This window comes from Rattus norvegicus, chromosome 14, assembly GCF_021556685.1.
Source record: "Rattus norvegicus strain SHRSP/BbbUtx chromosome 14, alternate assembly SHRSP_T2T, whole genome shotgun sequence".
Lineage (NCBI taxonomy): Eukaryota > Metazoa > Chordata > Mammalia > Rodentia > Muridae > Rattus > Rattus norvegicus.
In genome coordinates this window covers 82,012,762-82,033,509 of record NC_141547.1, presented here as the reverse complement: position 1 = coordinate 82,033,509, position 20,748 = coordinate 82,012,762, and the positions used below count along the sequence as shown (strand labels likewise).

Below are 20,748 nucleotides of genomic sequence, written 5' to 3'. Positions count from 1 at the left end.
CTTTTTCTCTCTTCCAGGGTTAGTTTTTAATTACAAGATGAAAAGACCCGAACTTTATTTCGCTAGAGACCAGTGGGTAGAGCCATGGCTGCAAAGAACTAGAGGTGCTGAAGAAATCAGGGGGAGCTTCCTAAGGGAGGGGAGGCACCAATTCAGAAGAGAGGAAGGGGTGTAAACAGTAGGTCAGGAGACACCCTAACAGGAATAGGACGCTCAAAGGGAGCCGTGTCTTAGTGTAGCTGCAGCTTGTGAGTGCACAGGAAAGGGTACAGACATTCCCCTGCTCAAGCCAGCGAAGTCTATTGGCTATAGTTGCCTGGGTGGGGGGTTTGAGGGGGAGGGGGAGGTGGGGGGGAGGGGGAGGGGGGAGGGAAGGTGAGGTGGGGGGGAGAGGGATGGGTACCCTTTGCCCTTAGACTGATGTAGGAATGGTCCCACATAAACAAATTAGTGCCAGCCCCCCTTTTTTATGCCTACCTTATCACCTCACCTCCTTTCTGGTTACTGATTAAACCTCCTAGGACTGGAGACCCCCCAGGTAGTCAGGGACCAGCCCCTTGCAGCCCAGCAGGAATGAAGGCACTCATTCTCCTGCTGCCACATTTCCTACAGTTTGCAACTGAACTGAACACAGTTGCAGGCTGATCCCTGTGTGTGATTTCTGAGGTTCCTTGCTGGAGGCTCTGGCCTATCTAAGACTTGTTTCACTGAGAGAAAAACATCCCAGAGCTGTCCTAGAAAGCACACAGGAGGAAGCCTTGTGCTGCTCCAAGTTCCCTCCAGGGGCTTTGCCCACTCTGTCTCTGGGTCTCATCAGAGTAAGGCAGGGTTGGGGAGATGGCTCAGTGTGTAGAAGCACTAGAGGGAAACAAGAGGGATCCTCCCGCAGCAAGTCAGAAGGTGAGAACCAACATGGAAAGTTTTCCTGACCTCCATGTATGAGTGCACTACACAGACATGCATACACAGGCATGCACACATGTTCACACACATCCTGGCGTATACACACACACACACACATACACACACACACACACACAGAGAGAGAGAGAGAGAGAGAGAGAGAGAGAGAGAGAGAGAGAGAGAGAGAGAGAGAGCCATCAAGCACTGTGATTAAAACCTGTTTAGGTTCAAAGCTTGTCTCACCATTCTGCTCCCTGCTTAGGTAAGATGAAGCCACAGGATGGGGGAAAGGGATCCAGTGTGTGAGCCCGTGTCCTCTGCTCAGATTTACAGATGGACAGACTGCACACAGAGGGGACAGGCCTTGTAGGATGTGAGGCTCCACAGGAACAGAAGTGGAATAAGACGCGGGCTTCCTAAACCCAAATCTGTGACCTGATGTCCTCCTCTGTATGAATCTTGCATTCCTTTAGAGATGAGGTCCAAATTCAAACTGCAGGGAAGATGGAGAGCTTTCACAATGCACAGTGTGACAGAATGGCCGAAAAGGGCTCTGGATAGACTATGGAGGAAGCATCTGCTTCAGAATGGGTGTGTGATGGTGGTGGAGGCAGAGCTCGTGCACACGAAAGCAAGACCTGTCTCATAAATTTGGTTGGCTTTCACTTTGGGCCACATGATGACATTTTTTGAAAAATTACAGTGATGTCATTATTATACCCATTGGGGACCTGGTGTTCAGGAATACAGGGCTCATAGACACAGAGTCAGTTCCCAAAGCACGGTGGTAAGGTTTTATATTAAAAAGAGATTGACCTGTTTGTGTGTGAGCGCGTGTGTGTGTGTCCCTGTGTTATTGTGTGTGCATGTGTATGCACATATATGTGAGTGTGTGGATTGTGTGTGCATGTGTGTGTGTTCCTGTGTTACCATGTGTGCATACATGTGCACATGTCTGTGAGTGTGCATGTGGTTTGTGTGCACGTGCTTGTGAGTGTGTATGTGGTTTGTGTGTGTGTGTGTGTGTGTGTGTGTGTGCAACGTGCTGGCACATGTGCATACACAGATGGTTCGTGATAGATGAGGATAGAGGTGGATGGCCTTGTGAGACTCACATCTGGACAGAGGATAACCGAGGACCCACGAGGAGGGATTTGGGAGGATATAGGGATTTAGTAGCTGTGTGGTTGGTAAAAGAAGGCAAAGGGAGGTGCAGGCACAGGTTAGTGGCCACAAAGCACTTCATTTGTGGCTGCCATCTTATAATCATGACTCTTTGTCACTCCATGAATTTTATTGGCTTACCTGAACACCTGGCGCATCAATCTGTGAGAGGCGTTTTGTTCTGTGAGATTTCCTGATGTGTCGCACCGCATTCAAGTATGCACAATCAGTTGAGATAAAGCTTCAGATTTCACGAACCACGTGACATCTGAACGTCCTGGTTTCTATTTCCCAGAGCTGTTATCAGAGATCATGACTGCAATAAACTTTTTACAGCAACCCCGCTGTACATTTTGGATCCTTGGGTAAAGATAAAAGCTTTTGCCTTTGCTTAATGTTTGATGCTTATGACCTGGGCTGTTCACTTCGACAAATGGAAAGAGAAATTTGAGCAATGAGGTACCTCTTTGCCAGGCACGACTTACCAGGTGCTCAGACATATCTTGGACAGAATGGACAGAAAACACACACACACACACACACACACACACACACACACACACACACACACACACACACTCACACATAAATATAATCCTAAGATTGGGCTAGGCATGGTAGTGCATGCCTTTAATGCTAGCAATTGGAGGCAGAGACAGGAGAATATCTGTGAGTTGAAGGCCATCCTGATCTACATAGTGTGTTTCAGAACAGCCAGGGCTATGTATAGAGACCTTGTTCCCTCAGATCTCAGGGCTTTAAACTTCTTAGCTGAGGCCATATGACCTGCCTAAGGGTCTGTTACTCCCAGAGGTTTCCCGATGGGGTCCATGTTTTATTGCTCCCCAAGAGCTCCATGGATACAGTTCAGCCCACCTCTCAGAGGGATGAGAATGACGCTCTTGGGCTGAATCCAACCTTTTATTTAAAGATTTATTTATTTATTACATATAAGTACATTGTAGCTGTCTTCAGACACACCAGAGGAGGGCATCAGATCCCATTACAGATGGTTGTGAGCCACCATGTGGTTGCTGGGAATTGAACTCAGGACCTCTGGAAGAGCAGTCAGTGCTCTTAACCCCTGAGCCGTCTCTGCAATCTTTGTTTCTTTCTTGATTTCATTGTTCAGTAATGAGCACTTTAATCTCCAAGAGTTCGTGTATCTACTAGAGATTTGTTTTCCATTTAGTTTATTGCAGTGCAATCAGACAGGATTTCAAGCTTTTTGAACTTGCAAAGATCTTGTTTGTGTCCCTCTGCTCCTCCCCCTTCTTCTCCAGATCCCTTCCCATCTCCTTTCAGACCCTTTCTGTTTAGGAATCTAAGGGATAATAATATAATATAACATAAAACAAAAAACACACCAGAGTGATCAAAACAGAAAGGAAAGAGCACAAGAAAAGGCACAAGACATAGATACAGGTGTAGGAGCAATTGTTTGCATATTCAGGGACTCTGTAAGAACACAAAACAGGAAGCCACGGGATAAAATTTGAGAGAGAGGGAGGGGGAGGGGAGGGAGAGAGAGAGAGGGAAAGGGGGAGGGGGAGGGAGGTCCTGACACAACATTATGAACCAGGGAACCTCCAAAGACGATGTTGAATTCTTTTTCCGTTTGGCTGTCTGCTTCTGGTCATGTGGCCTGCCTTTAGGAAAGATTTTGTTTCCCCAGTGAGATGCCCTCGGAGAGACTAAATTTTCACTTGTAAGTGGCTCTCAGTTGAGATAGCTCCAGGGTTGGGAATGGGGCTTATGTCAGCTTCTCCTTTCAGCTCTGAGACCCCGCCTGGTGCAGACTCTGTGTGTCCTCCTCCCCCAGTCTCTGAGTTCATGTGTGCATAGGTGCTGTTGCACTCCTCTTTTCCTTGGTGACCTCCATCCCCTTTGGCTCCTATACTCCTTCCTACTTCTGACAGCTTCCCTAACCTCTGAGGGGAGGGATTCGATGGGACATCCCGTTCATGACTGAGCGCTTCAAGGCCTTTCCTCAGGGCCTTGTCTAGCCTCAGGTCTCTGTGTTTGTCCCCATCTGCAGGCGGAGAGGGCTGAGCAATCACTGATCTATGAGGACAGAACACTGCCGCTGAGAGTCTGACTCTGCTCTTGAGTGAAACAGAGATAGTTGGTGTTCTCTGAGGGATCTGAGTTATCTAGTCTCATGTTCTTGGTCACCCAGGCAGTATCACAAGATGCGTTCCACCTTGTGTAGTTGCCTTAAGTCGAATCAGACATGGGTTGGTCACTCCCGCAGGCTTTGTGACACTATTGCACTAGCATATCCTGCAGGCAGGACACCATTGTAGATGGAAGGTTTGTAGCAGTATTGGTGTTTACGGTTCTCCTTTGGCGACATGCCGAGTGCCTTCTGGTACCAAGAACACTCACCATGGGGCTAAAGACTCTATGTAGGCATCACCTCACCTTATCTTGGTTCAGAGAGTTGTCTTCAGGAATAGGGCCTTGCTGGCAGTTTGTGGAGAGCAACCTTCAGCCTTGGCAACAGCCTGAACTGTTTTGGGGTTTCCTTCAGAGCTCCCTTTAGCCAACAACTCAATTAGATGTGACCCATTCCTAGTATTGGAAGCCTCATTTGACAGCCAACTTTCTGAAAGATATCAAATTGGGACTCTATATCCCCCATTATTTGGCAATTTCATTTAGAGCACTTTCATATTTGTATGTATTTTAGGAAGTTTTACTGTACTAGGTTTCTATACTAACTCTCAAAATGCCCCCTAATTTTAGCTGTTTCTCCCTGTGTTCCCTCCCTCAACCTCTTTTCCCATCCTCCTCCACTTGGACTTCCTGTTCTAGACCCTCCCATCCATGCATCCATGCATCCATGCATCCATCCATGCATCCATGCATCCATCCATGCATCCATGTATCCATGCATCCATCCATGCATCCATCCATCATCCATCCATCCATCTGTGCATCCATCCATCCATGCATGCATCCATGCATCCATGCATCCATCCATCCATGCATCCATGCATCCATCCACGCATCCACGCATCCATGCACCCATGCACCCATGCACCCATGCATCCACCCATCCATGCATGCATGCATCCATGCATGCATAATTGTCTATTCTGTTTCCCTTTCTTAAAGAGATCTATCTGTTCCCTTTAGTCCTTTACTCTGTGCCTCCTCTCTATGGTTTTATGGATTTTTGCTTATCCTTGACTTACCAGCCAATACCCACACATAAGTGAATATATACCATGTTTGCTTTTCTGGGTCTGGGATACTTCACATAGGATGATACTTTTCTCGTTTAATCCATTTGCCTGTAAATTTTGTGATGTCGTTTCTTTTTTACAACTGAGTAAAATGTAACATTTTTTTTTTTTTGGTTCTTTTTTTCGGAGCTGGGGACCGAACCCAGGGCCTTGCGCTTCCTAGGCAAGCGCTCTACCACTGAGCTAAATCCCCAGCCCCACATTTTCTTTTTTTTTTTTTTTTATTTATCTGTTGATGGACATCTAGGCTGCTTCCAATTTCCGGCTATTATGAATAGAGCAGCTATGAACATGGCTGAGCAGGTGTCTCTGTGGTAGGATGAAGTGTTCTTAGGGTATATGCTTGAGAGCGGGATAGCTAGATCTTGAGATAAACTGATTCTTATCTTTGTAACGAACGATTTCCATAGTGACTGTACAAGTTTACACAGCCACTAACAATGGATGAGTGTTCCCCTTGCTCCACATCTCTCTAGGACGAGCTGTCACATGTTTCATTGACCTTAGCCATTCTGACAGGCGTTAAGATGAAATTGCCAAGTAGTTTCAATTGGCATTTCCTTGATGACTAAGGATGCAGAACATTGGGATCTTCCTAGTCATCCGAGTTTCCTCTTGTGAGAATTCTCTGTTTAAATCTATATATACCCCATTTTATTGGGGTTACTTGTTTTCTTGATGTCCAGTTGTTGAATTCTTTATATATTTTGGATATTAGCCCTCTATAGGATGTGTACTTGGTATAAATGTTTTCCTGTTCTGCAGGCTGTTGATTTGTCTGAATGATGATGTCCTCTGCTGTACAGAAGCTTTCGGTTTCTTGAGGTCCCATTTATTAATTGTTGATCTTAGTGCCTGTGCTAATGGTGTTCTGTTCAGAAAGACTTTTTCTGTGCTGGTGAGTTCGAGCCTATTCCCTGCTTTCTCCTATCGGGCTCAGTGTGTCTGGTTTTACGTTGAGGTCGCTGATCCATTTGGAGTTGTTTTGTGCAGGATGGTAAGTTGAGTCTACTTTAATTCTCCAAGCACCTGTCCACTTTGAACAGCACTATTTGTTGAATGTATTATCTTTTCCCCTAGTATTTCTGGCTTCTTTATTTAAAAAACCAACCAGGGGTCCATAGGTGTGTGGATTTATGTCTGGGTCTTCAGTTTTGTTGATCTGTGTGTCTGTCTTTGCGCCAGTACCATGTGATTGTTATTAGTACAATTTAAGTCAGGGATGGCGAGTCCTCCAGCAGTTTTTATTATTCAGGGTCGTTTTAACGACCCCGGATTTACTCGTGTTTCCATATGACGCTGGGGATTGCCCTTTCAAGATACATGAAGAATTGTGTTGAAGTTTTAATGGGAGTTGCATCAAATCTGGAGATTGCTTTTGGTACCGTGGTCATCTTTTCTATATTAATCCTGCTGACCCATGAGCATGAGATCTTTCTATCTTCTGAACTCTTCTTCAATATTTTTATTTGTCTTCTTAAAGTTCTTACCATACAAGTCTTTCCTTTGCTTGGCTAAAGAGTTACCCTATTTTATATTCTTGAGGCTATTCTGTTGTTTCCCTGGTTTCTGCCTCGGACCATTCATTCTTTATATACAGGAGGGCTATGACTTTCAGATCCCCGAACTTTGATGAAAGTGTTTGCCAGCTGTAGGAGTTTCTGGCTGGGAGTTTTTGTATCATCAGGTCATCTGCAACTAAAGATACTTTAACTTCTCCCCATCCTGTTGGGAGCCCTTTGGTCTCCTTCAGTTGTCTTAATGCTCTAGCTGAGACCTGTATTGAATAGGTACCAAAAGAGTGGACAACCTTACCTTGTTCCTGAATTTAGTGTAATTGATTTGGATTTCTTTCCATTGACGTTGATGTTGGCTACGAGCTTGCTGTAAACTGCAGCAAGATGTCCCATTGTCCCTAATCTCTCTAGGACTTTTATCATGAAGGCCTTGGGATTTTTGTCAAAGGCTCTTCATGCATCTACTCAGATCATCATGTAGTTTTTTTTTCTTTCAGTTGTTAACCTGGTGGATTGTATTTGTCATTATCTTATGGCGAACCATCCCTGCATCCCTGTGTCTCTGGGATGAAGCCTCCTTGGTCATGGTGGATGATCTTTCTCATGTGTTCTTGGATTCAGTTTGCGAGTATTTTTTTTTTTTGAGAATTTTTGCTTAAGGGAAATTGGTCTATAATTTGCTTTCTTTGTGGAGTCTTTATATTGTTTAGCTATCAGAGGAAGTACGCAGAAAATTGGGTTCTTCCCAGTCTTTTGAGTTTCCTCTTGTGAAACTTAAAGAAGATTTAGATAATGTTCCTTCTCTTTCTATTCTGTGGAATAATTTAAGGAATATTGGATTAACTCTTCTTTGAAGTCTACACTGAAACCTTGTGTACCTGGACTTTCTGGGGGCAGTAGACTTCTAATTACGGCTTTTTATTTCATGAGATGACACAGGTCTGTTTAATTTGCTTATATGATCTTGATTTTACTTTGGTGAGTGATCCATGGTGGAGTTCATGATTCTCTAGATTTCCCGTGTCTGTCGTTATCACCCTTCATGCCTCTAATTTTGTTAATTTGATCTCCTCCCTCAGCTCTTTAGTTAATTTGAATAAGGATTTGTCAATTTAATTGATTTCATTAAAAGAACCAACTCCTTGTTCCATTGATTTTTTGTATTGATTTTTCTTTCCATTTTATTGATTTCAGCCCTGAGTTTGATTATATCTTTCCTCTACTCCTTTTGACTGTGATTTCTTTCTTCATTCTTTTTTTCTTTTCTTTCTCTTTTTTGTTCTAAAGCTTTCAGGTATTCTGTTTAGTTACTAATGTGCAATCTTCCAACTTTTTGTGTAGGCACTTAGGGCTATGAACTTGCTTCTTAAAACTGCCTTTTATTACTCCCCCATAAGTGTGAGTATGCTGTGTTTTCAATTTCATTTCAGCTCTGATAAGTCTTTAATTTCTGTCTTGATTTTCATTTAGCAGTGAATTGCTCACTTTCCGTGATATATAAGCTTTTTTTGCTGTCTGTTGTTGTAGATATCCAGTTCTGTTTTGTTGTTGTTATGCTTGTTTCATTTTGTTTTGTCTTGAGACAGGGTTTCTCTGTGTAACCCTGGCTGTCCCGGAACTCACTCTGTAGATCAAGCTGGCCTTGAACTTGAAGGTCTGACTGCCTCTGCCTCCTGAGGGCTAGGATTAAAGGGGTACATCACCAGGGTTTAGAGGAATCCAGTTTGAGTCTGTGGTGGTCAGATAGGATGCAGGCAGTTTTGATTTTATTGTATATGTCAAGACTTGCTTTATGGCTGAGTATCTGGCCAAGTCTGGAGACCGTTCCTTGAACTGCCAAGAAGACATGTTCTTTTGTGTTTGGGTGAAACGTGTAAATTTCTGGTGGGTTTATGATGTCAGTTATTATCTGCATTTCTCTGTTTAGTGTTTGCCTGGATGATCTGTCTATTGGCAAGAGTGGTATATTAAAGTCATCCACTATCACTGTGTGAAGGTTAATGTGTGAGTTCAGATGTAGTAGTGTTTTTGTTTTTTTCTTTTTTTTTAAATAATTATTTATTACATAGAAGTATACTGTAGCTGTCTTCAGACACACCAGAAGAGGGCATCAGATCTCATCACAGATGGTTGTGAGCCACCATGTGGTTGCCAGGATTTGAACTCAGGACCTCTGGAAGAGCAGTCAGTGCTCTTAACCACTGAGCCATCTCTCCAGCCCTTGTTTTTTTTTCTTTATGAACTTGGGTTCCCTTGAATTTGCTGCTTGAACTGTTTGTGTCTTCCTTAAACTCCTTGAATTCTTGAAGTTATGATTGTTCTTCTAGATCCTGTGTCCTGGGGTCCATCCAGGTAGCCCTCATTTGCAAAGCCTTCTATAGGACTGATAAGTTTTGGAGAGAAGGTACTGGCTCGATCTTACATATTATTTATATTTTTCAATGACATCTGGTATATGAGTTTCATTTGTTAGTTCTAAGCCTGATACGGACAGAGCAGGTTGGACAGAAGAGAGGACATGCCTCAGGCTTGGATCTAGAGGTTGACAATGCCTTGGGTAGAATGAGATCAGTGGACAGAGAGGAAAGCTTGGCGTGTGGTGCAGATCTGGCATCAAGGGGCCTGTGACTTTCAGAATAAGTAGGCAGAAGCTTTGAGATCATTTGTGGCAAGAGCAGGGAAGGTTAGACTAGATGGGGGCACTAGATGTTGGACTGAGACCGTATCTGGTGAGCTCAGGAGAGAAGTCATGATGGGAGGTCAAGGGCTTTCACTTGGATAGAGCTGGGAAAGGGAGTGGATGTCTGGTTAGAGGGGATGGATGCCATGCAGAAGAGACTTGTGGTTGGTGGCAGTAGAACAGGTACTGGTGGAAACTCAGATGTTGTTTTCAGTGTAGGCAGGTTGGCCAGAGTAGGTCAGGGCACTGGATGCTAGACCTAGCAGGCTGTGAGGAAGGCACAGATGGCCCTTTCTATATTCCGAACTAAAATATAACCACATCCCATTCCTTTTCTTCTTCCTCTCTCTCCTTCCACATCACCTTACTCGAATAGTGAAAGTCTTTTAAAAGTTATTATTGATTATTACACACACACACACACACACACACACACACATACACACACACACACACACAATTTGTCTGTATAATGGCTGCATAAACAAAACAGAAACAATGGCAGCATCAGTACAGAATGCTAACACAGAATGGGTAAAGTGTTATGGGTCCCACTCCTAGACAACGAACGAAAGACAACTGCTGACTGAGAGAGGGAGTCATTCCCAGTGATGACAAAGATGATGATGATGACAATGATGACAACAATAGTAAACTGATTGTTCAATACAAAATGATCAGCCTTGAAACCATAGCCAGATCAACATTAATACTTTTTGAGATACAAAAATATTTGTTATTTAATAAATTAATACATCAAGTGTACAGCTTTTAGAAAATGTAAACATTTTTATAATGAGCGTATATTTAGAAAAATTTATGTGTTTTTTTAATACGTCTAAGTGGTTATCTTTCCCCAAACCCTTGAGGTTTATAGCTTTCGTTTATAAGCCAGATGTTTACCGAGCTTGTTATTGCCAAGCATGCATCTCAGAGATGAGGAAAAGGAATTTAAGTCGGACAGATTTCAGCCAAAATGTCAGCGGAATTCAACAACATAAAAGATTATAATTTGAAAACTTATTCCTTAATCAACCAGTTTCTTTTTTTTTATATTGGCAAAAGATTGTCAACATGTATTCTAAATGTCTCTGAAATTCTCAGAATACTTCCCTTTCCTTAGTATAATTCTAACATCCAGGAACTTAAGGCAGTGCTTGTCGCTGGTACCTTTTGTTTTCAGCTGGCTCATGTCTTCTGGCAAACAGTAATAAAGTACCCCAATGCCAGGTGTTGAACTTGACACATTGTTGAGTCTCTGACCTGACCCTTTCTTCCTACATCCTTCCCCAGGAGGTCCGAGGTCTCTAGCTCCTTTTGTGTGGTTTTTAGTGCTTCTGGTGATTTGTGAAGTAGACAGGCTTCCCTTTGATGCTGCTCCTCTGGGTCTGTGGAAAGGAGCGTCCTAGTCCGGGAGCTGAGGCTTGTAACAGTCAGCAGAGCTCCCAGATGTTGTTGGGGGCATGGTAGGAACCGAAACTAAGATTTCGAAATTCATTACTGTCTTCTCTGTGTATCCTTTAGTCATTTTTGAAGCCTTGTATATTCTTCAAATAGAACATTTTGTCTTTTTAGCCCAGGTTTTCTAATTCTTTGTCCTCAAGGCCTCCAGTTTCTCCTGTAGCCCCTTGAATTTGTTTCCATGAAGAGAATTTCTCTTTTCTGAGCAGTTTCAGATCGCTGTCATTTATCTTAGCTTGATTATCCTCTTCTCCTCTCTCCGAGATCTATTCATGGAGTTTATGCTGCTCTTCTAACCACTGTAACTGCTTTTCCCCCAGTGTCACAGAAGAGCGAACACAGCGTCTAGCTGCGCTTTTCCAACTTGGCCTCTTATGTGGCGGTGTTCTTTTTTTTTTTTTTTTTTTTTTCGGAGCTGGGGACCGAACCCAGGGCCTTGTGTTTCCTAGGTAAGCGCTCTACCACTGAGCTAAATCCCCAGCCCTGTGGCGGTGTTCTTATTTTACCCTCCCCGCCATTTCCTTCACCTTGTTTATTCAGCCGGTCGTTCTCTGCGCCCGCGGCGAGGTCACGTGGATCTGCAAATCGCTGATTGGCCGTCTCAGTTCAGAATTTTTCTTTTTCTTACGTTGCGTTTCAGTACTCACTGTTTCTTGCTGAGGTTTTAACTTTTCACCTTGCAATACCGAAAGACTTTGAACCTTCCTTGGCAGCTTGCACTTTGCTTATTAAGATCACGAACTCCTTCCAGTAAGAGAACTTTGTGGTGTTCAACATCTGTCTTGAGAATCTCATTGTCTGACTGCAATCCCTAAAGCACAGGCGGAAAGGAAGTAACACGGATACTTTCTTGAGTATCAGAATAATGCATGCCTGCGTTAGTCTTGGCAAACTGTAAAATTCCCTGGAAAGGAAGAGAAAAAAAATTCCCCAGGGAAACACTGAAAATTGAGGCGGGTAGGGGGAGTTAAAAACCAATATCTGAGCCTAAAATGGGTTTACTCAGCTGTGGTCAGCTATATTCACTTAGGTATGGTACCCTTAGCAGGGATTTTGGGATGCCCAGGATAGAATTCATGAGAAGAAGAGTTTGTACTAGCTTCTCTCTCTCTTCCCTCTCTCCCTCCCTCCTCCCTCTCTTCCTTTCTTTCTTTTTTTCCATTCAGCACAAAAGTTTCTTTTATCCGTGCTGGAAACATAACATTAAGTTTTCTATTAGCCAACACTTAAGCAGCTGTACATTGCAAGCACGCACGCATGCTCAAATGTGCACACACACATACACACACACACACCCCCATCCCTCTTCATATCTCCTCATTCTATCCATCCGTACCAGGACTGATGATGGTATTATGTCTCTTTGGGTGAGTAACTCTTGTACGGAAGGTCTGAGAGGACTGGAGCAAGAGCTATGATGTGGGGTTCCGAAGCGACCCAGTGGGTCAGTTCACCCCTTGGGGCTCAGGTTATAGCCCATAGGCATAGAGTTAGGATTAGGTGAAACAGTAGAGGCAGGAGACCAAAGCCTCCATTGGGAGGGTATCTTAGTCCAGTGTGTGCTGCTCCTGTGATACCTGAGATTTATAAAGAGCAGAGGTTCCTTACAGTTTGGGAAGCTGGTAAGTTAGGGTACAGAGCCAGCAGCTGGCGAGGGCTTTCTCGCTGTGCCACGGAGAGGGAGCTCGCAAATGGGGTCACTTTCCTTCTTCTTATAAAGCCAATAACTCATTATGGGGGTCCTGTCCTCGGGCTGTCATTTAATCCCAACTGTGTCCCAAAGGCCTCACCTTCGAATAGCATCAGTTTATGGATTTGGGCATTAAATTTTCAACTTAATGACAGATTGAAACCATAACAGAGAACAGAAGGATGTTGCAGATTTCTAAAATGTATTAGTTTTATGCAATTAAAAAAAAAAGCCTCACACACTCCATGGAGAAGTCTAATTTCTCTACTGGCAAATCTGAAAAGGTTTACCAAGATTAATAGGAAGCCGCCTCTTCCGGGTAGCACAGTATTTTGCGCCCTCTGCTGTTTTAAATTAGAAACTGCACACCATCCGGCCAGGTAACTTTACTAGAGGTAGAGATTGGAGGATAGTATATTGAATTCAGAAGTATGAGGGGACAAGTGGCCTGAAAATTATACTAGACAGTGTAGACAGAATCACTAGAAGCATGCTGGAGGCCCTTGGTGTTCTGGGTGGACTCCTTTTGGGCCAGGCAGGTAAAAATTAAAATCTTGTTGAAGAAGTTGGCGAGCGGGGGTTGGGTTTCCCACTAACAGATCTCAGGCATCAAGACTCGCTTTTGTGGGTAGAGCTTATAGCCCTGTGCACACCGATGGGTAAAAGCCAGGAGCAGTGGCTAGGAGCAGCAGTTGATGAGTGGGATGCTGACAGACTCTTTCATAGTTAAATGTTTGTGAAGCTTCCTGTCCCATGATCCTCGGCGAGGGTTTTGCAGTGTATGAAGCTAAAGAAGGGTTGTCATGTGGCACGTGGCCACTTTCAATTTGCTTAATCTATCATTTCATAGATTTTTAAAAAAAAATTTGACCACAGAGCCCTTCTTCTTGTAACATGCTAACTACTATTATGAATAAAGCTTGCTTGGAACCCAGGAATGTCCCGTGTGTCCAGATAACCTCTCTTACTCCTCCCTCTGCTTCTCTTCTCTCCTTGCAGGCAGACATCTTCTCTGGGGCTATATTCATCAATCTGGCATTGGGCCTGGATATATACCTGGCCATTTTCATCCTGCTGGCCATCACCGCCCTTTACACCATCACAGGTGAGTCTACTCAAGGGAATCCGAAGTCTGAGCCTGGCCCAGTGTTAGGCACTTGTGAAGGATAAGAGAGGTGGGGTTTGAGAATGGCTGCTTCCTTGGTCTCCGCTGCAAGCCATGTGAATGAATGATCTGTGAGGGTTCCTGTGCGGGCTGGACCAGCTGGAGCAACATTTCACAGTCACTCAGGAAGAGCTTGGCCCTGAAAGTTGTGGGACTATGTGGCTAAGCCGGGATAGTTAGAGGCGTGCCGGGTGCAGAAATGCATGGAGAATGGCGGCAGACACGGCGTGGTGTGGTGGGAGAAAGATAGGCACACGAGTTTTGGAGTAAGACTTGAGGACAGCACAGACATTGGTGTCCTTTGTAAGAATGGAGGGGCAGGCTCAACAGTGGCACTCGTGCTCAACGGGAGCCCTGTATGGAATGACAAGAAGTTACTTAGAGGGGCTGGGCTGAAGCACATTTGTCTGTCTCATTCACATGCTCGTGCACACACACACACACACACATACACACACACACACACACAGAGGTGGGTCGGTGGGGGTGTCCTGGGTTCCATCCCTAGAATCACAAAGTGAAAACTAGGAGCCACGCCCTAGTTTAAAAGCCCACAGCCAGTACTTCCGGCCCAGAAAGTCCTTTTCCCGGGCCCTGATGGTATTTTCATGAGAAGCTAGAAAGATTCTGAGTAGCAGAATGTTGTAGCAGGATCAGGGAGAGAGGGAAAGGCAGTGGATAGGGGTGGCGGGGTGGCAGGGGTTGGGGGTGCTTCTTGGAAGAACTGTGGTAGAAAGAGAGTAGTGGGTAGATGAAGGGAGCAAGTGGTGGCCTCCCCCTCCATGTAATCTGTTGTCTTTTTGCCTGCTTAGGGGGACTGGCAGCAGTAATTTACACGGACACCTTGCAGACTGCGATCATGCTGGTGGGATCTTTTATCCTGACTGGGTTTGGTAAGTGGGGCTAAGGCTGGCTGGGGAGGTAGGGGCAGAGGTGTAGGGTTCTAGGAAGAGAAGAACAAGTCTGGCTTGCCTGCCTGCATGCTGTGCCTAGCCCAGGGCAGTGACCCAGCCATGACTGGCCACCCTGTGGCACATACCTTGTTCCCGTAGGACCCTTGTAGGAGTAGACCCAAGGATTCTTGAACTCCCCGTTCACTCTCTGTGGCCTGGGTCAGTGGTCCCCAGTTTAGTAATCTGGGTCCGTGTTTGTTGAGAACCTGGGTAAAATGAATAAGGTTAACTGCCCATCAAGAGACTCAGATTCGGGGGTTGGGGATTTAGCTCAGTGGTAGAGCGCTTGCCTAGCAAGCACAAGGCCCTGGGTTTGGTCCCTAGCTCTGGGAAAAAAAAAAAAGAGACTCAGATTCGCACATTGTACGCTCAGTCTGAAACTGTACCTTGCATACTTTATGATGTCAGAAGTCCAATGTTTATGCATTGTTGGTGATAGGTGATTTTTTGCATTTTAATGCTTTATTTGACAAAATTTAAAAACTGTTCACTCACTGTTGGTGTCTCCTGCCGTCTCTTGAAATTTCACATGACTATAAAAGACAGCACTGGAAAGCCTCGTTGTTACAAGAAGATATAAGATGCATTTTGTTCATAGACATAGAGGACCCTCCGGGTGACCTTCAAAGACTCTTGTGTACACTCTAGAGTTTAATTTTCATTTGGTTTCCTTTGGTATGTTCTGGGAAGTCAGTAAATCACAGGCTAGAAGGACTTGATACTGAGGTGAGAGGTGATTCCTCACCCGTACCTGGTCTATGGGAGGACCAGCTATTCTGGTCCAGACTCCAGAAGGCGTCTCTAAGTCTGTGTTCTGAGTTGCAACACCCACACTGACAGCTGGGGGTTGAAGGAAAACTGGTCTGCATGTGGTCCAAAGCCAAGGTCTTCCTTTAATAAGACTCCTTCCCTTTTATACTGTTTGTAGTCAGGGCACTTCCGCAAGCCGATGCTTTGAAAAGTCCCAGCAGCTCCCAAGAAGGCTGTCAGAGTTAACACTCCTATTTTATAAAGGAGAAACTTAAGGCCTGGAGGGAAGATAATTTTCCCCAAGCCGTACATCAAGAGTGTTCTCTAATGCTGGTATCTTCTTGGTGTTTAAGATGCGTGTAGAATAAATCACTATAAGGAAGTTAAATTGTTCACATTATTCCCCCCCTCTTTTTTTGTACCAATATTTTCAGCTTTCCGAGAAGTAGGAGGGTATGAGGCCTTCATGGATAAGTACATGAAAGCTATTCCAACTTTGGTTTCTGATGGAAACATAACCGTCAAAGAAGAATGTTACACACCCAGGGCCGACTCGTTCCACATATTCCGAGACCCCATTACGGGGGACATGCCATGGCCTGGGCTCATCTTCGGCCTGTCCATCCTCGCCCTGTGGTACTGGTGTACGGATCAGGTATACATTCTTGGTGTGCAGGTGGACGGGGGGCATGACCAAGACTCCCTCACATCTGGCTAGTTGGGGAAGGAGAGGGAGACTCACATGGCCTGCGGACTGCTGGGGACTGAGGCTAAAGGGAAGCTGATATCAGAAGAGGGCCACGGCCTGCACAGCTCCTCACTGGATCGTTCCCGGCAGGTCATTGTGCAGCGATGCCTCTCGGCCAAGAACATGTCTCACGTGAAGGCTGGCTGTACCCTGTGTGGCTATCTGAAGCTACTGCCTATGTTCCTCATGGTGATGCCCGGAATGATCAGCCGGATTCTATACACAGGTAATTCCTCTGGTTGAGCTTCGACCATGCTTACGTTGCTGTCTCTAAGGCGCCTCGGAAGGAAGGCCTTTGGCTCCCTCCTCCTTTGCCTCTCTCACTTTCGCACCATGACTACCAAGCGTCAGGGTTGCCCGTGTACACAAACAGGGGCATTGAACTCTCAGGGTTGCCTTCTTGGATTTCTTTTTAAATAAAGGTATTACTTATTTATATTTTAAAGTTTTAAAGTTGAATAGTAGGTTTGCTTGACAACCTGAGCTTGATCTCTGGAGCCTGCCTTAGGAAAGGAGAGAACTAACTCCTTCATTTCTTACACTGACCTCTGCATGCCCTCTACCTCCCCTCCCCCTCCCTCTCCCTCTCCCCTCCCCTCCCTCTCCCCCTCCGTCTCCCTTTCCTCTCCCTCTCCCCCTTCCTCCCTTCTCCTCTTCCTTTCTCCAGGAAATATTTTTCCCTTTCCTGCGGTTCTGCACTAACCTTCAGGCTTGCAGTGGTGTCTAATAATTTGTCTTATAATTTTAATGTCAAAGGGCCCAGCCAGCCGCTGATTGCCCTGTGTTCTGAGCCCTGTTCTGTGACGTTTTTCTTTGCTGGTGCCCCACACTTTGCCATCTTGAGTGACAGATTTGCCTTTGGCCTTTCTATGGCCTCCCAGCATTGCTATTGACAAGCTATTGTTATGAATAAAAGTATTTGTCGGTTAGCTGTCACGAATCAAAACTGTTTTGAAACAATGAATAAATAAAGCACCACAGAGTGACAGTTGGTGAGAGCACCCTCAAAGTGAAGCCAGAGTAGCTGGCAAGCACATGCTGCATTGTCCTTGGCTACACGCCTCTCTTGGCGCTCACGTTTGCGTACTGGCTTGCCCACCACGAGAAAGATACAGCTGGCCTCTGTATTCCTGACTCACACGTCTGTGGCTGTCCAACCACCTATATATTGTAAAATATTAAAACATTTGCACGTGTACAGAAAATATGTAAGCTTTTGCTTATCACCTTTCCCATAGAACATAGCATAGCACCTACCTCCACAGCATTTAAAACTTCTGATGTGCTGTAAGTAATCTGGAGGTGGCTTAAGGGGAAGGTATGCATATGTCACAGCAGGTGCTATGACCTGTTATCTAACCTGTTATCTGCCGGCTGAGCACCGGCAGACTTCGGCTCCTCTGGGTAAGGAGAATCCAGGACATGTGGGTCCCAAGAAAGGCTCATCGTGATGGCTACTGAATATATTTATTTACAAAAATGTTACTGTAGAGACTTGGTGCTGTGTGGGGCAGTGCTACATGGGTACTTAGCAAGTATTGGCCGAGCTGAATTCTATACAAGTTTCTAGAATTTTCTCCCAGATTCTAGACTGTGTTTCTTTCTCCTCCCAGTCTCTTTCTTTCTTACCTCCACCCCAGATTTCTCACATCTTGGGGAATCACCCTTGTTTTCTAGGGAATATCTAAGAGACATTAAAAAAAAAAAACCTCAAAACTAGGAGCCACAGATCACTGTTATTTTTGGGAAAGGAAAAAAGGAGACAATTAAGCTATTAGGACAGGTGTCGTCTCCTCCCTTCCCCGCCAGATCATTTCTGTGTCGTTTCTTCTCTGCCTAAGAACCATTTTCTCACGGTGAGAGCTTCAGGATGTGTCCGTTAGTGCTGACGGGGCAGAGTTATGACACAGAGGGTTTACCTGAGGCCGTCTTTTCCTGGCACCATTTCAGGCGTTGGGCAGGAATGTCTTGTTTGAAGTGTTGCTTTAAGAAGGTAAACGTACAGCCACCTCCCCAGTGAATGTTTGCTGATGTAACTCTTCATCTCTCTCTCTCTCTAGACAAAATCGCCTGTGTCCTCCCCTCAGAATGTAAGAAACACTGCGGCACGCCAGTGGGCTGTACCAACATCGCCTACCCAACACTGGTGGTGGAACTCATGCCTAACGGTGAGACTTTCTTGGGAGTTCAGTTCGGTTTAGGCTCCACCTAGACTCCCAGGTGCATTCTGGGACAAAGCCATTTCCAAGCCAGGGGTGTGTCCAAGGGTGGAAGCCTTATTTCCGTGACTTTGAGTTTAATTTATGTCTCATGATGTATGGTTTGATTGGGGTCTAGAAATCCTGGGTCTTGTCCATCTGTTGCTCCGAGAGAGGAAATGGTCTGAAAGCTTTTGGGGGAGAGAAATTCTCTTTCCACGCCTGTGCGGTTAATCATTTAAAGCACTTAAACAGAGAGGCAGTAACTTATAGCAGGCGTTTCGGAAGACAGTGAGAAAACTGTGGTCTATATAAACACCAGGATGACATTCAGACACACAAGAAGGTCATCTGTTTACTTGTAGCAACATGGGTGACCCTGCAAGGTGTTAAGTGACATAAGCCAGTAGCGGAAACACAAATGCTGAATGATCTCATTGCAATATTTAGTGTGTGTGTGTGTGTGTGTGTGTGTGCGTGCGCATGTGGAAGCCACAAGTAGATATCAAGTCTCCACTTCTATTATTACTTATAATATCGTATTCGTTATCACTGTATATGTGTATATGATGTGCATGTGGGTATCAGATGACAGCTTTAGGACTAGCTTCTCTCCTCTCACTGTAGATTCTGGGGATCATAGTCAGGTTATGAGCCGTGTACCCATCCCCTTTCCCCATAGAGCCACTTCTTTGACCCATGCACCTTTTTCCCCCCACATTTTTTAAATTCACATCATGATAAAAATGTTAAATATAAAATGGGAAGATCTGCAAATTTGTAGAGAACATTTTAACTGACAACAATTGCGATAGTCTATATTTTTACTCATTTATAATAATAATAGTTATTTTCCTATTTTATTTATTTTATTATTACTAAAATGTAATTACTTCATTTCCCCATTCCCTTTCCCTCCTCCAACTCCTCCTATGTACACCCCTTTCACCCTCACTAATTCCTGGCACGCACACGCGATCGCACACACACACACACACACACACACACACACACACACAGTCCATTTAGTGTTTTTTGCATGTATATGATTCCAGAGCTGACCACTTGGTGTTGGATAACCAATTAGGAGCTCATCTCTGAGGGGAGACAACTCCTCCTGCTCTTAGCATCCCTCAGTTGTCTGCAGTTCTTTGCCTAGGGTTGGAGCCCCGTCCATGTTAGTATGCCTATTGGCGTTATCCTTGTTCAAGTCTTGTGTAAGCAGCCATATTATTAAGGTGTCAGGTGTGAAACTTCCCTGTCATTCCTAGGACACAATCTTAAAGCAGATTTCCTGGTCTTCCAGGTCTAACCTTGTCTCTACCCTGTCTTCCTCGATGTCCCATGAGCCTTCACCCACACACATATCTTAAGACACGATATCTCATTGAATTTGGAACTCACAGTCTCATCCCAAAATGTGTCCGTGCTCCACCAGCACCGGGGTTGCAGTCCAATGCTACAGTTCTGGGCTTTATGTAGATTCTGGGGATTTAAAATCAAATCTTCATGCTTACATAGCAAATATTTTACCCACTGAACCACCAGCTCAAGCTCCCTCCCTTATTCTATCTATCTATCTATCTATCTATCTATCTATCTATCTATCTATCTATCTATCTATCTATCTACCATCTCTGTTTCCTCTTTGTTTGAGGCAGAGTCTTATTTAAGGCAGACTGGCCTTGAATTGAGTTGATATTAATCTTCTTCTCCGAGCTTCCCTTGTGCTTGGAGTACTGATGTGCACCACCGTGGCTAGCTTTCTTTTTGTAACTTTTTCACCACAATCTTTATGCACAAGCTTGGGCAAAGGAAGCATTTGTATTCGTGTAAGATCGTGTAAGAGTGGGAATAATGTTTAACTTCTCCACTGAACCTGACTGCTTATTGATGAAGGTTCCAGTGAGCAAAAGTCACACTGGTATTTGCGGGAATGGATAGTTCACTTCTGCAAAATGACCCTCTATACCTCTGCTCTCCTGAGACCCTAGCACATGGTGCCATAGTGGAACGGTGAACGACAAAAAGACGTGTGCAAAACTGCGAAACGCTGTGTGTGCGCGTGCTGTTTCTGCCTCTCTGGCTGCCTCCTGGCTCTTGTGAAGACTGAAACCCTGGTGCCTCTCTTGGGCTAAACCACACAGCATTGCCCATTCCTCCCCTTACATTGCTCAATAGCTTTTAATGTCGTTAATCAGTTGTCTTTCTTGAAGGTTTCGCTTTGGGATCATAATATTATCTTCTCCTGTTTGTCTCTTTTCCCAT

The 20,748-nt window shown here is 44.7% G+C and overlaps 1 protein-coding gene and 1 long non-coding RNA gene across 2 annotated transcripts in view; one reads left to right on the top strand and one right to left on the bottom strand.

The window, feature by feature from the left end:
- Slc5a1 (solute carrier family 5 member 1) overlaps window positions 1–20,748 on the top strand; it is a 63,959-nt gene that overhangs the window by 30,695 nt on the left and 12,516 nt on the right. Inside the window, 5 exon segments of the mRNA NM_013033.2 lie at window positions 13,666–13,771; window positions 14,644–14,724; window positions 15,969–16,189; window positions 16,373–16,508; window positions 18,343–18,450. Coding sequence (NP_037165.1) covers window positions 13,666–13,771; window positions 14,644–14,724; window positions 15,969–16,189; window positions 16,373–16,508; window positions 18,343–18,450 — 652 coding nt within the window.
- Window positions 10,234–18,476, bottom strand: LOC148001419 (uncharacterized). Its single transcript, XR_015637114.1, has 3 exons — window positions 18,202–18,476; window positions 14,871–14,990; window positions 10,234–11,787 (listed from the first exon to the last, which is right to left on the bottom strand). It is a non-coding gene; the product is annotated as an uncharacterized LOC148001419 (long non-coding RNA).